Source organism: Chrysemys picta, chromosome 2, assembly GCF_011386835.1.
Source record: "Chrysemys picta bellii isolate R12L10 chromosome 2, ASM1138683v2, whole genome shotgun sequence".
NCBI lineage: Eukaryota > Metazoa > Chordata > Testudines > Emydidae > Chrysemys > Chrysemys picta.
In genome coordinates, this window is record NC_088792.1 from 133,883,794 (window position 1) to 133,896,403 (window position 12,610).

At 39.2% G+C, this 12,610-nt stretch overlaps 1 protein-coding gene across 8 annotated transcripts in view; it reads right to left on the reverse strand.

The window, feature by feature from the left end:
- Positions 1–12,610, reverse strand: part of CTNND2 (catenin delta 2) — a 1,171,885-nt gene that overhangs the window by 418,489 nt on the left and 740,786 nt on the right. For all 8 annotated transcript variants that reach the window (XM_008164383.4, XM_008164381.4, XM_065584231.1 and 5 more), the window contains one exon: positions 8,430–8,624. In XM_008164383.4, coding sequence (XP_008162605.2) covers positions 8,430–8,624 — 195 coding nt within the window. The remainder of the gene's footprint in view (positions 1–8,429; positions 8,625–12,610) is intronic.

Sequence of the window (12,610 nt, forward strand, 5' to 3'; positions counted from 1 at the left end):
GCTGAAAAAGCCGGACATGTCCAGGGAAACCCGGACGGATGGTAACCCTACTTTAGTCCTTATGAGGGGAGTTAAGTGGTGCATTTGCCTTGAGCTAGTCCTTTGCATAGGGTGACTCTCACCTTATATAGGAAATACGTCAAACTGTCAGGCCAGGAGAAACATTTTAAATGTGACCCTTTAAGTTAACAAAATCATGCAAATCCTATGTCACAAACATAATAACTATAATCATTACAAAAAGTTATGCTTTCCTATACCAAAGCAAATCTGCTGGGGTAATGTGACTGAGAGATGCATATTACAACCAAACTTCCAACCCTTTCACACTAACTTGACCCTCACTCTTTTCAAATCCCTCCATTAAAAATACAATGCCTCCCATCTGTCCAACATTAATCAGCAAAAAGCACTGTCTCATTTATTAACCAAAAATATCCCAGAAAAACTGAACACAGCAACAATCCTGCATTGCTTTGTACTAAAGCCACCTTCTGATCACTGAAGGCACTATGTGTAGGAATTGTTCCTTTTCCTTTAAACTGTGAACTCTTCCCAATTGGCTTTGTACACTGCCAAGCGCTATGCTCTCAATAAATAAATAAATAAATAATATTATATTTTAATGGCATATAGTTGATCATTATAAATTAAAGGGTTTTTTTGTTTGTTTGTTTTTTGGTAATAGAGAACTATTGTACTAGTTAAGTTAATTATAATATTTGCACTCCAGGACTTGATCATGTGGTATGTACAACACTGATATATCAATGGGAGCTGTGGGCACACATGGATTGCTGGCTGCTGGGAAGGATGTCAAGGAGGACAACACGGACAAACCCTTCATAGAAGATGACATATACATTGTGTGTGTGAAAATCCCACTGATCTCAATGGGAGCTCTACATGCAGATCATTGAAATCTGGTATCCTATAGAAAAAAGATATTGCCAGAAGTTCTCAATAATAATTTTAACATAGTTAAGATGACCCTTTGTTCAAAAGTGGAATGGCCTCGTAATTTCTCAATGAAGTAGTTTTAAGAATAATATTACTGCAATAATGAACATTTAACAAGAGTGTGAATTCTCTTAATGTCACTGTTGGATAGCTTAGTTGAGCACAGTATTGTGTTTTCTTTAACAGTACAGAGATATATGAAAGGCACAAACATACTAGCATTCAAATCACTTTTTATAGCCTGAAGAACATCTTTATATTTTTGCGGTTTTGAACAGTGCTCAAGTAAATAAAAGAGAGTGGACCTGGTCCTGCATGACAGAAGTCTAATAGAAGCAGGATCAAACCCAGTGTCTGTGACTAAACAGATGCAGTAAATAGATAACAGATACACAGACATTCTCGGTCACAGTGTAGGCACTGTCTCCACAAACTATGGCTGCTGTGATTTACAAGGAATTTCACTGAGTTTCCAGGGTATTATTGTGATTTTTATAATCAAACTTCTTACACCTCGATTTGTAACAAAATATCAAGATACTTGAATGTATTTCAGTGTATGGCTTACATCATGCTGTCCTATAGAAAACAAAAACAAACAAAACAAAAGAACCATCAAAGGAATAATTTAAATCGAAATTTCAGAGATACCAAAATCATAAACTTCCTGAAGACTCATCTTTTGGGGGACAGAGGAAGAAAGTAGGGGATATAAATATATAGGGGATATAAATAGGACTCTATCCTGTGAAATCTGGGATGCCCTAAGGTGTTTGGGATTTTCCCCATGGATGTTAGGACACCTTCATGTTTTAGGACACAAAGCCCTCCCCACTAAAACAGGTACTGCTAATGAGCTACAAAGGGTTTACAAAGATTCTGTGTAGAGTCTCTGTATCTTGGCTCCGTTCCCTGCTTGTTCATTCCCCCAACCCCAAATACCTGCAGCCACAACCACACGATGCTCACACCAAAGGGTATCTTTCAATAGGGAAATGAAGCCTCTCTCTGCTTCCCCTTCCTCCATAACCTTATATACTTAGGGGTAAATCTACATCCTTTCTCTGAGGAGAGCCCCTTTCAGTGGAATTGGATGAGAAGTAATCTGCATGTGGAGGGGCTACTCAGGATTGGTACTGGAGGATGGATTTGTTCTTTATTGGCCCCTGAACAGCGATTTGTGCAAGTAACATTCTCTCCCCTCCATATAGCGGAAAGAGGAGACGATGCTCTTACGAACCTTAATATTACTTTTGACAAATGATTTTTAAGACTAACATGCATATACCACTTCAATTGCCATCAGTAGGTGTTAACCTCATGTATCTAAGGGCAGAATTTGGCACATAAGACCTGATTCTGAGCTCACTTACTCAGATGTTAATCAGGATTCCTCCATCCAAATACTTGGGGTTACATTTGTCAAAACCATTGTGAGATCAGAATCAAATGTTATTTCCAGGATAAATGTGTAATTTTGTAAAAATAAGCAATAGGGATTTAAAGCTATACAAAAAGAAAACCTAAATAAAATAATGAAATAAAAAAGGAGCTGCCAGTTAAACTGAGAATATGAATTCCTATCAATTTGGGGTGATTTCATTATTCACTATTCAGTTCACTATACTATCGCATATTTACTTTATTTAGTATGAAAGATATTTAAATCCTTATTTGTTTCTTCTGAATTTCCCTCCTTTTCTAATGTTATAAACCTGGATGTCTCAGTCAGCAGAACAGTTCTATTATCACAACGTTAGTGGACTAACAGAGATGTGGAGGTATGGATAACCTCCTTTTTTCTATTTCCCTGAATATGTTAGGTCCTATATCCATAACTCCATGGCGTGTGATTTACCACTGTGGTCCTCAATTAAACTGCAGCTGTTGCATCACAGTATGCCATTGCAGAACACATTAATTCATGCCAAAGCAAAAACAGAATGATACAATCCAAAACAGCAAGAAGCAATGCTTGATATTTAGAACATATCTATTGCACTTTAGGACTGTATGGCTGCTCTTTGACCAGTGAAGAACACAGAAATCATATAAAACAGAAAAAGATATTTTGAAATTAACTTTCCCCAAACTGTAGTTAAACAAAAAATGATTTCTTTTCTGTTTTGCATTAAGTGATAATTTGGAACACCAGCAAAAGAAATTTGGAAGAATATATTTGGAAGCTGAGATTCTCTTTTCAGCTGATAACGTTTATTATAAGGAAATAACATATAACAGTGAGTTTCTCAGTAATGTACAAGTACTGTTCTGAAGAGTGACTATGTAAAAAATGCACCTTCTTACTCAAAGGAGGTGCTCCCTGTGGATAATTCACAGTCATATCCAATTGCTGAAGTGAAAAAAAACTATTCCACATCCCACCCTTTAAAATATTTGACTTGTTAGCACCTCAAAGTCCATACAGATATGAGTGAGTTGTATTCTTATCTGGCTCACGCATCACAAATAAGATTGTTTTATAAGTTCCAATTGCATGTTGATTAGATGTACTTACACCACCTCAGTGAAGACACTATTGCTCTGCACTGGATATAAATTGGCCTGCAGAATCTTTTGAGACAAAGTTCCTCCTCTATCTTGGTGGGTCCTGCGCTTATTGGCGGATTTTCTTGCCTCAGAGATTCACCATGTGGGTTGGGGAACAGCCCAGAGACCTTCCCCTCTGGAAGAACCCACAGTCCAGGTCAATTGGGAGGTTTGGGGGGAACCCGGGCCTGCCCTCTACTCCGGGTTCCAGCCCAGGGCCCTGTGGACTGCAGCTGTCTATAGTGCCTCCTGTAACAGCTGCATGACAGCTACAACTCCCTGGGCTACTTCCCCATGGCCTCCTCCAAACACCTTCCTTATTCTCACCACAGGATCTTCCTCCTGGTGTCTGATAACGCTTGTGCTCCTCAGTCCTCCGGCAACACACCCTCTCACTCTCAGCTCCTTGCGCCTCTTGCTCCCAGCTCCTCATACTCGCACCACAAACTGAAGTGAGCTCCTTTTAAAACCTAGGTGCCCTGATTAGCCTGCCTTCATTGATTCTAGGAGCTTCTTCTTAATTGGCTTCAGGTGTCCTAATTAGCCTGCCTGCCTTAACTGGTTCTAGGAGGTTCCTGATTACTCTAGTGCAGCCCCTGCTCTGGTCACTCAGGGAACAGACAACTACTCCTCCAGTGACCAGTATATTTGCCCTCTACCAGACTCCTGTACCCCACTGGTCTGGGTCTGTCACACTTTATACAACTGATGATGCATGAGAAAGAAGGAATCCTTAGCCTGACTCCCCAAAACCAAGCTGAGTTTGCATGGCTCGGAGCTGGAAGAAAATAATCTTTTTAGTTGTAAACTGAGCATATTTAATAAGGAAACCACTGAAACACAATAAAATTGGAATTCGACAATGCCATTTTTACAGAGTCACATTTCAGAAGTAGAATTTTGCATAGCTTTCATTACATTTTTATCAGCAAATTTAAATATGAATAAGCTCTGGTGGTCTGAAGCTGTTAGTCTTCACACTAAAAATGACACAGCAGACAGCAGTTTGATCAAGTGCTGATAAACTCAAAACATAGACATTGCTGAAAAAGACATTCTAATGCATGTAAAATATGTCTTTTAAAGCAGTGGTTGTCAAAGCTGGTCCGCCGCTTGTTCAGGGAAAACCCCTGGTGGGCCGGGACGGTTTGTTTACCGGCCGCATCCGCAGGTTCGGCTGATCGCGGCTCCCACTGGCCGCAGTTCGCCGCTCCAGGCCAATGGGGGTGGCGGGAAGCAGCGGCCAGCACATCCCTCGGACCGCGCCACTTCTCACCACAAACAAACCGGCCCGGCCTGCCAGGGGCTTTCCCTGAACAAGTGGCAGAACGGCTTTGAGAACCACTGTTTTAAAGCAAATTTAAAATAACCTTTTTAATTTTTGTTTTGTCATTTTAGATTAAATTTCATTGCTGATATAAACTACCCTATTCTATGAGAAAAAAATATTTCAATTTCATTACTGATTTTATATCTAAATGGAGAAGTAAAACAAAAAAGATGTTAACTGTATATGCTGCCACAGAGATTACAATGAAGTGTTTTATTCAGTGGGGCTATTTCTTCCCTCACACCCACTGTAAATCAGGAGCAATTTCTCTGAAGTCAGTGGAGTCACAATGGTATAAAACGAGGGGAAAGGGAGAGAAAAACCAGACTCAGTATTTGCATAAAAGAAAATGTCTAATTTTCTTTGGAAAGTTTGTAGTTTTCTAAACAATAAAAATATGACTCTAATCTTGAAACACTGAACCCTGAATTGTGATTATTTCTAAAAAATTCTAATATTTTACTCTATTTTTATAGAGACTAACATTTTTAGTTATTTTATCAAAATTATGTTTCTATACCACTCACTGTGAGCCATATGTTCCCTTTTGTAGAAAAAAGGCAAGAAATGGGACAGAAGTGCAAAGCAAAAAATATCTGTCAGCAAGCTCACATACAGCCTGATGGACCTGCAAAAAAAAACTAATGTGCAACAAACCAGAGGAGGCATGGCTTTGACAACCCACTGTAAAAGACAACAATGTGTAGATCCTGTGCTGTGGACAACAAGGATGTCAAGACTTGAGTTTTTGCTTCTGTTTTAACTCAAGTTCCTTGACTGTCAACTAAGCTGAGTAAGCTAACAGTTTTGTAAATACTAGTCCAACACACTCCACAAACGAGCTGCAGAGGTGTTGTTTGTTTGTTTGTTTGTGTACTACTGCCTCAACTGTAGATTAAATAAATTTGAACTTTGGCACAGCACAATCCCTAGATTGCAGATGCACCTTACTGTGACTGTTTTAATTTTCCTATGTATTAAGTATCAAAAATAAGTTATTTAATCATGCACACTGGATCACTATATAATCTAACAATCAACTGGTTACCTAAGTGCAGGGCTGTGAAAGACTCCAGTCTTCCTTGAAGCAACACACAAAATGCATGCATGCATGAATGAAACAAGGCAAGATCTCCTGCCTCAGTAATTTTTCTCTTTGTATAGTTACTTCTGAGGGTATTCTGTGCCAAAAAATTTAAAATTCTGTGCACAATATTTTAAAATTCTACAGAATTCCGCAAATGTTATTTGTCAAATAAATGTGGAGGCTCCATCATGGCACTGAGGAGCACAGGCCACTGGCTGCACAAAGGTGGGAGATCTGTGTGCAGCTCCTCCCCACAGGACATGGATTCAGCGGTAAGGCTGCACCCAACCCTGACATAGCACAAGGACTGGACCTGCCCTAGAAATATCCCAGGGCCCTGCCTCTCCATGCCAGGTGCACAAGGTGTCGGCAGACAGGCTCAGCAAGGCAGGATCCAAGTGTGGAGGGTCTGAGGGTAGGGCCGGGGGTTGGCAACCTTCGGCACATGGCCCATCAGGGTAATCCACTGATGTACCTGAAACATTTTGTTTACATTGACCGTCCACAGGCACGGCCCCCCCAGAGCTCACAGGGGCCGCAGTTCGCCGTTCCTGGCCAATGGGAGCTGCGGGAAGTGGCGGCCAGCATGTCTCTGTGGCGTGCGCTGCTTCCCGTGGCTCCTATTGGCTGGCAACGGTGAAGCGCGGCCACTGGGAGCTGCGGGAGGCCGTGCCTGTGGACAGTCAATGTAAACAAACTGTCTCATGGCCTGCCAACAGATTATCCTGACAGGCCGCGTGTGGTCCGCGGGCCACAGGTTGCCCACCACTGGCCTAAGGGGTTTCCAGGTCCTAGATCTCGGTTCTATTTCTTCCTCTGCCACAGACTTCTGTGAACCTGGGTCAGATTATGGCCAAATTTTCACAGGCATTGAGCACTCACTGCTCCATTGAACTTCCATGAGCCAACACTTCTGAAAATTAAGTAATCAGTTTCTAGGTTTCAGTTTTCCAGTTGTAAAACTGGGATAATATTTACAGAGGTATTGTGAAGATAAATCCATTAATGGGTATGGGGCAATCAGATAGTCCTGTGATGAATGCTATTGGAAAACCAATACATAATTAAAAAAGAATATTATTTAAGGCAAGGTTTGGAAAATGTGCAGTGTATGAAGTGTGAGGCCACATGCTGAATGATGAGAATAAAAATGAATAACAAACAGCCGCCTCATTCACTGATCATTTCCCCTCCTGCTCAGCAACTGAGGCAGGAGTCCTGTGCTACAGTTATTCTTTTAATACCAGAGTTGTTATGTCTGGATATAAGTATGATTCCACGCAAAAGTTATATTGTACATGAATGCTAGCTTCTTTCATTGGCATTTAACAGTATTAACTAAGTGGCATTCTCCAGTAATAACCAGATACTACAAGAATTTAAATTAAGCAACAAAGGGTTTTACATTTCTCTGAATCCCTTCTAAGGGCTTTATCCTATACTCATTGCGTATCCCAAATTTCCATGCACGCAATGGGATAAGCGAGAAATGCAGGATTGGGTCCTAACATAATAAAAAAAAGCCTGACATCTTGTTCTAAAGCAAAAAGTCAGTTTTGCAGATATTTTTAATTTTGCTTCACTTCTTCTGTCAATTCTAAATGGAAGCTTCTGATTTGGGAAGAGACATAAATCTCCAGTGTCTGATGGATACAACAAAGAAAAACATGTCAGAAATTTGCTCAATACTGCAATTCTTAATGTAAGTTATTAATATTTCTACATGTTTTAGACTATTTTGGCTCTAACGCTTGTGCGTTCTGATTCCTTAGTGCATTAAGTACCTCTACTGATTTGATATCTATTTGTGGATTCCCAAATATAGAGCTATTTTACATAGCTGAGAGGACACTCTGCAAATAGGACTTGTACACTAACTTGTAACATGGATGATCATTCATTATTACATTACAGATGAATCAGTGATATTGACAGCTTTGTTTTTCTGATATGCTGAAGATTTATGATTTATATCTGTATGTCTACAGTGTATGACTATGTTGCATATATATAATATGAGAAAGAGAGAAAGAAAGACAGAGAACGCATTTGGTCCTGGTTTGCTTCAGTTCCAAAAATGTAAATGTCCCATTATTTTCACGAGGAAGATGCCTTGCAGCCCTTTTTAAGATCACACAAAATTTTATCAGGAGAAAGCAATTAGATTAGTTATCTGAAAACAATCAGATTTCTTTAAAGAAGGGATTTAAAAGCTTGATGAAAACATCACCACAAGAGACAAAAATACTAAAACCACAAAACATATAGTCCCAATGCTAAGATTTTTCTGCCTGAGATTTTTTTGGGGGGTGGGGAGGGGGAGGAAGTAGAGGGGATTGCCCTTTTTATCTGCAACAATGCCTTCTGCAATTTGTATCAGGCATTTTTTCAAGTTACAAATACAGTATAAACTTTTCTAGCATTACCAATAAAATTTAGAGATTTAGTACTGAAGTAAAACACCATCCATAAAAGACAATTTTACAAATAATTTCCACCTACCCGTGCTAGTGCGATAAGTTCCTGTATGTGCTGGTTGCAGAGGGTCCCCCTGACTCTGGCTGAGACTCCTCATAGGGGGCTTCTGATACACTCTATCTTCGTAAATAGGATCTATATGGTGCTCTGGAGACTGCAGCGCCCTTAATTCGGAGCCAAGGTGGCTGTGCTGGCTGCTGTAAGATGCCCGAGACCCAGCTGCAAACAGATTTATACAGGAAATTTAAGAGAGAAAATCCTCCATGAAACAGGATCCAAATTGACGAAAAGCATATTTGAAGACAACTCTTGTTTTTAACAAAAACAAAACAAAGAATTTTTAAAATGCAAAGAAAAATAACATGAAATGGCACCAGAGATGCAAATTAATCATCTTATCGGCATCACCCAACTGTCTGCTTTTGCTTCAAAACCTGATTTCCTAAAAAGGCAGAAGATATTTCAGAGATAAATAAATACTGTACAGGGCCAATAAAAATAATGTTCTCACACAGGGACTAACAAACATGGCAAGTTGCCTTATCCAGGGGAACCCTACTGAAGGGCTCAACTGCCAAATTAGAAATAGGAGGAGGAAAGCCAGAACTAGCCCCACGTGCTGTGTCCACATGGTAAATCTACAAATGAAATAAGTTAAAGCTGATGAATAAATGTGTTGTTCACATCATCAAAGCAGACCTTCTCACTGCTTCACGTGAAGTATGACAGAGCAGATATGCCTCATCAGCACTTTTGTCCTAGACTGTGTAGAAACCAGACTGCTAGGGCTTTTCACAGACTAAATTCTCTGGGGATGAATAAATTAAACATATCTTCAGGAAATACAATATTTTAAAGATGTAGTTAGAAATATTTTTTTAAAAAGATGAATCTGCATTTTACAAGACTGAAGAGTTTATCCCTATTTTTCTTATTCTAATAATAAAAAGTAATATTTTACTATCAGGTTATTAACAGAGAGACTTGTAAACTTCCAGATTTGGCAATTAGCTTAAACATTTGTTTCACTTTTTAACATAAGTATCTTGGTTATGTTTGTCTGCTTTGTGATCTATTTCCAAGAATGAAATTGGGGGAAGCCATACAAAAGTAAAACATACAAAAGGTAAACAGTATTTTCATTTTGCTAAATATTATAATGCAAGGCACAAAAATAAATACCAGGCAGTTCTGAGATGAAAGCACATTCTCTAGAGTTGGAAAGTTGTTGAAGGTTTAGAGACAATACAGAACAGATTTTTTAGAGAAAGAAAGAAAGAAAGAAAGAAAGAAAGAAAGAAAGAAAGAAAGAAAGATCAATAATTGATCAGTAGATAATCGATCAATCAATCCAGTATGTGATTTGTCATCACCACAGCCATTGACAAGAACTCATGTTACCCTCTGCTGTTCTGGATACCTTACCAAGAATTCCAAAGATGACTTTATTTGCAACTACTGTAGATATCAGGAAGTGGTCACGATTACCACAGATGGAGAAAACAGCAATGCATTGTGGGCCAAATTTTCAAAAGTCTCAAACCCAGATTCTTTGAACCTGATTCTCAGAGGAGATTAACACCTCCAGAAAGGTTCACCATCCTGCTGATTGGGCGTAAAAATGCTAACATGTTCTTGATGACTTCCAAGTTTTTGTATGAACAATTTGCTTTCTGTTTAATTCCATTTGTGTTGAAAAAAATATGTGAAAAATTGAGGGCAACATTTTAGAAGCCATTTATCAAACTTTCTCCCTATAAGTCTTTTGGTCAGAAAGAATGTGATCTCTGAAAGAAATAAATTAACTACTGAAGAATTATAAATGGTGTCCTTTCTTTCGCTAATTTACAAATGAGTGCTGCTGTTGAGAGTGATGTGATGGATTCAGTCCTCAGTCCTGCTCCCACTGAAATCACTGGGAACTTTTCCACTAACTTGAGTGGCAGCATATCTTAATCTTTTTAATATATTTTAAAATGGTTATGATACTAATTTTGTGTCAGAAGGCATAATTCAACTCCTCTTTTATATAACACTAAAAATTTTCTCTTAAGGACCTAAAGTCCTGATTCTACAATCCCTTATATATTTGTTTAATTTTAAAAACCACATAATCCCTTTTTATTATTATTTTCATTATAGTATTGTCAAGAGCAGAGGTCGGCAACCTTCACCACGCGGCCCAGCAAGGTAATCTGCTGGTGGGCCACGAGACATTTTGTTTACATTGACCATCTGCAGGCATGGCCCCCCTGTAGCTCCCAATGGCCATGGTTCGCCGTTCCCGGTCAATTGGAGCTGCGGGAAGCAGCGCATGCCACAGGGACGTGCTGTCCGCTGCTTCCTGCAGCTCCCATTGGCCGGAAACAGTGAACTGCGGCCACTGGGAGCTGCAGGAGGCCGTGCTTGCGGACGGTCATTGTAAACAAAATGTCTCGTGGCCCACCAGCAGATTACCTTTATGGGCCACATGCTGAAGGTTGCCAACCCCTGACCTAGAGGGCCATCTGAGTTTGGAGCTCCCTTGGGCTAGGCACAGTACAAACACATAGCAAGTGACAGCCCCCGCCCCAAAAGAATTAACAATCTAAATAAACAAGACAGACAAGGGATGGGCGTGGAAACAGACTCAGAGAGCTGAAGTGACTCACCCTAGGTCACACAGCAGATAAGTGACAGAGCTGGGAAGCCCCTGAAATCACTTGGACTACCTATGTACTTGAAGTACCTGCGCTAGTGTTTTCAGGATTGGGTTCTAAGTAGTGAATAGTGATTCTTTCCCCCATAATTTTGGGGTTACCTGCTAAAGATTCTCAAATAAGACAAAAAGTCAGTAAAATATGTAATAGACATTTTGAAAAATAGAAACCTCAACACAACATAACAGATATTATATTTTAGAGATCAGGTTTATCACTTTATTAGAATTTGTACTTTCACATCAGTTACTTTCATTTCTCTTCATAGATGGTGAGAATTCAAATAAATATAAACAGTTACATTTTATTATCCTTCCTGACAGATTTGCAGCTTTTCTGTTGATGAGCTACTTAATGAAACTACAGAATAATGTTATGTACAGTGTACATCTTTTTGCATAATTTGATAATTATCAGTGCACAATTTGGTTGGTATAAATGAGTATCAAGCACAGCACTTGTCAAGTTGTGTACTTGTATAAATCAAGAAATGTGTACTTTCAACTGATATGAGCCTTTAACATGTGCAGTAGCAACATGGAACATGATTCATTCCTATGAGATGATGTGTGATTTTGCCACTTTCACTCTAAATAATCAAGTGCCAATATTTGAACAGGAAATAATGGAAACTAGCAGCACTGACTGACTCATGGCCTTTTGCCAAAACACTAAAGCTTTATTGTGAGACAAAAAGGCAGAACATTCATTTCAGCACTTTAACCTTGCAAAAAGGACTGTTTTAGAGAAAGAAAGAGAAATTTGCTAATATTTCTATACTTGTTGGCCTATTAGCATTTTCATTATCCAGTTCCTATTTTCAAGTTTTGTTTTATTTTTTATAATTCTGACCTAGGTTTAATTTGTCAAACAAATTCTAAGTGTGGGAGCAACATGATTTTACCTCACATTTTACTTTAAATCTGACAAAAATAATAATAGGGAATAATAGGGAAGAATAGGGAAAAACAGACACTGATTTCTGAAGCATGTATTCCACCCATCAAAAAGTCTATATGTATGATTTTCAGAGAAGCTGAGAGTTAATGAGAGCCACAGGTGGCTCAACATCTCTGAAAATCAGCTCCCAGATTTTGATATTGTATTTCTGGAGACTTTTAGGACCAAAACACTCCCCTCAGAAAAAGGCCACAAAAATTGTTATTTCAGTCTCATTAAATTTCTATTGCCTGTTCCAATCTAGGGGGATGGGTTTCAGGTTCTACAGAGCCTTTAAATTGTACAGAGCTCAGGGATCTAGAAGAAAATCCCATGGACCCCAGCTCAATAGTGCTCCCCTGATCCTCATAGGACAGTGGCATTTATTAAAACATATTTCTGGATTGCTACAGGTTATTTGTTGTCCAATAGAACAGAGTTAGCACCTCCAATCACAGACAGAAACATACAGGAAACCTGTGCAATTGGCAAAGAACAGGTATAGTATGCTCCCTGGTGCTAACCGGACAAAGTAGGCAGATGGCTGCATTCTGCAACAGCTGAAGC